Raw genomic sequence first — 2,615 nt, forward strand, 5'->3', positions numbered from 1 at the left:
TTTCGACTAAGCTACACGGCCCCCCAGCGTTAATCCAACTGTTATGGTTTCTTCAAATTCCCACCCAAAATAAGCAAACAGACTACTCATGTCTTTGACAAACTCCTCCCACACACCAAGAACCTCCCACTTTATCACTGCCCATCTTCTCCTGCTCCTCTGTGGTCTTCAGCTCCTCCTGGGGGGATCCTGAGGCGCTCCCGGACCAGAGAGGATTTATAAACCCTACAGGAAGTTCTCCCAGTGGGACAAACCCAGAAAACCTCCAGATGACCCACCTCATCTGAATTATTTTAATGCAGAGGAGAATCAGTTCTTTTACTCCTCTGAAACCATCAGTTGGTAGAGCTGATGCCTCTCAGCAAGAAGGTTGCCGGTTCTAATCCTGGCCCGGGGACCTTTCTGGGTAGAGTTTGCATGTTTTCTCCGTGCATGTGTGGGCTCTCTCCTGGCACTCCGGCTTCCTCACACAGACCAAAAACATGACGGTTAGGTTGTCGCTGGGTGTGAGAGAGTGAATGGTTGTCTGTATGTCCGTGTACCCCGTCCCTCACACTGTGACTGCTGGATATGGGCACCAGTGACCCCCATGACCCTGAAAGGAAGAAGCGGGTATAGATGATGGACGGACAAATGAACCTGCTGCTCCATAGGTCAAATGACTTCATCCTCTAGGTAAATATATGCAATTCAAATTCAAAAATACTTTATTGATCCCAGAGGGAAATCAGGTAGATATTAGGTATTTATAAAAAGTTAAAGAAACATTTTTTTTCCACCCAGAAAAACAAATGTATTTAGAATTTGATGCCTGTAGTAATTTACAAAAAGTTGGACAAAAGCAACAAGATGAACTACAGTAGTAAATGTAATTTAATCATCAAACATATTTATAATAAACTATCAAAATGCTTTTAGAGGTGGTGCTTTTGAGTCATGAAATCAGGGATACCGTTCATGAAAGWGGAGGAAAATCCTCCAAAAAGGCAACATTTGCAGAGGTTCAGGGATGGATTAGATCTTTAATCAGGTCTTAAAACTCATTTGATAATAAAAAAAAAAAAAACAGGTTGAATTTTACAAAACGAGGATGAAGCACCTTTATTGTTTTTATTTTTGTACCGACTCTCGTTTGACATTCTGCGWCCCGACGTCCGTCTCCGTCCTTCAGGTGCACCTGGGGGACGCGTTGACGGGGCGGCGGTTTCACACCTTTTGCTGCGGCGCGCCCACCCCACCCCCCTCCGCAGACAGCAGCCTGGGAAACCACAGGCCCACCGGGCTGGCGCCAGGCTGCGCGGCTCGGAGCAGGGCAGCCGGCCCAATCAATACCTCTGCATTTCCTGTCCATTTGCTCAGGTCTCTTCATTAATAATTACTGCTCTGGCGGAGCTTCGATGTGCTCGCTTGGATGGGGCCGAGGGGAGAGGCTGAGGTGACCTTTCCACGCCCCTGAACCACACACACACACACACACACACACACATTCCTCATTCGCGTGAGTTTCTGCAGGACCTTTTTTTTTGGTGAACCTTTTCCACTTGTCGAACCTCCACGACGCTCCAGTTTGCAGGAGCGAGCGGTTCTTCATGACGTATTAAAGCTCGAAGCGCATCCTAAACGATGTTCTGCGTCTGGTGCCGACAAAAAACAACTAAATATTTGGCAGCGTGCTCGAGCAGAGTGGTTTGTTTTTTATATTTGATGATTCCAGTGTTCGGGTCTTTATTTCTCCTCCTGAAGCTCCTGCAGACACACACGCGTCTCCGTTTTGATGTGTGTGCGTTCAGGTCAAAATTTGGTGACGGCGAAGGCGATGTTCTCCAAGGCGGAGCGAGCCTCCGAGGAGGGGAAAGCCTGGATGGCCTCCAGAGCCCTGTTGCTATGGTAACAGCACAAGTCCACGGCCGAGCTCACGCCTTTCTCCGACTTCACCGCCGCCAGGAGCTGCAGAGGGATGAAAACACACAAACACACACACGTTAGTTTGTCACGTCTGTGTCAGAGCACTGCCACTCCAGCTGTCAGCGTAACAAAGTGTCGGAGAAAAGTTGGAGGGGATTAATTGCAGGAAAAATAAAAGTAAATAAACAAATTTGGGTTCCGCTTCTGGCAAACACCGACGGCAGGTTTCCCCACATTTAAGCTGCGAGTTTTTACAGCAGCCGAAGCTCACAGATCTTCTGACCAATCAGCCGACGGATCGTCACAGGAACGACGCGCCGCGGATTTTAACGAGAATCCAGATCGCTTAAAAAAATGAGATAGTGAAAGTTTTCCAAAAATACAGCAAAACCTTGTAATAATCTTAAAAAAAAACAACAACCTATTTTTAATGCAGAAACTTTAAAAGAAGTGCAAAAAGTATCARGAAAAAATAATAGGTAACATGGTAACTACACAGTTGACTGCTAAGCAAACTCATAAAAAACACTAAAAACCAGTGTTGTATAAAGTACCACAAAGTGAYACTTGAGTAAAAGTACAAGTATCTTACTAAAAAATTACTTTAGTAAAAGTTAAAGTCTCCTTTAGGAATATTACTAGAGTAAAAGTCTTAAAGTATCTGATATTTTTGTACTTAAGTATTAAAAGTAAAAGTATTGATTTAAAAT

General features: G+C 45.0%; 1 protein-coding gene and 1 long non-coding RNA gene across 2 annotated transcripts in view; one reads left to right on the top strand and one right to left on the bottom strand.

Moving 5' to 3' along the window:
* Window positions 1-2,615, top strand: part of LOC106518431 (uncharacterized) — an 18,538-nt gene that overhangs the window by 5,499 nt on the left and 10,424 nt on the right. The gene's annotated exons all lie outside the window — the stretch shown is intronic.
* Window positions 1,003-2,615, bottom strand: part of pdss2 (prenyl (decaprenyl) diphosphate synthase, subunit 2) — a 26,561-nt gene continuing 24,948 nt past the window's right edge. Inside the window, exon 8 of the mRNA XM_014009713.1 lies at window positions 1,003-1,947. Within this exon, the coding sequence (XP_013865167.1) occupies window positions 1,792-1,947 (156 nt within the window). The 3' untranslated portion in view covers window positions 1,003-1,791. The remainder of the gene's footprint in view (window positions 1,948-2,615) is intronic.

The sequence above is a fragment of the Austrofundulus limnaeus genome, unplaced genomic scaffold (assembly GCF_001266775.1).
Source record: "Austrofundulus limnaeus strain Quisiro unplaced genomic scaffold, Austrofundulus_limnaeus-1.0 Scaffold2, whole genome shotgun sequence".
Lineage (NCBI taxonomy): Eukaryota > Metazoa > Chordata > Actinopteri > Cyprinodontiformes > Rivulidae > Austrofundulus > Austrofundulus limnaeus.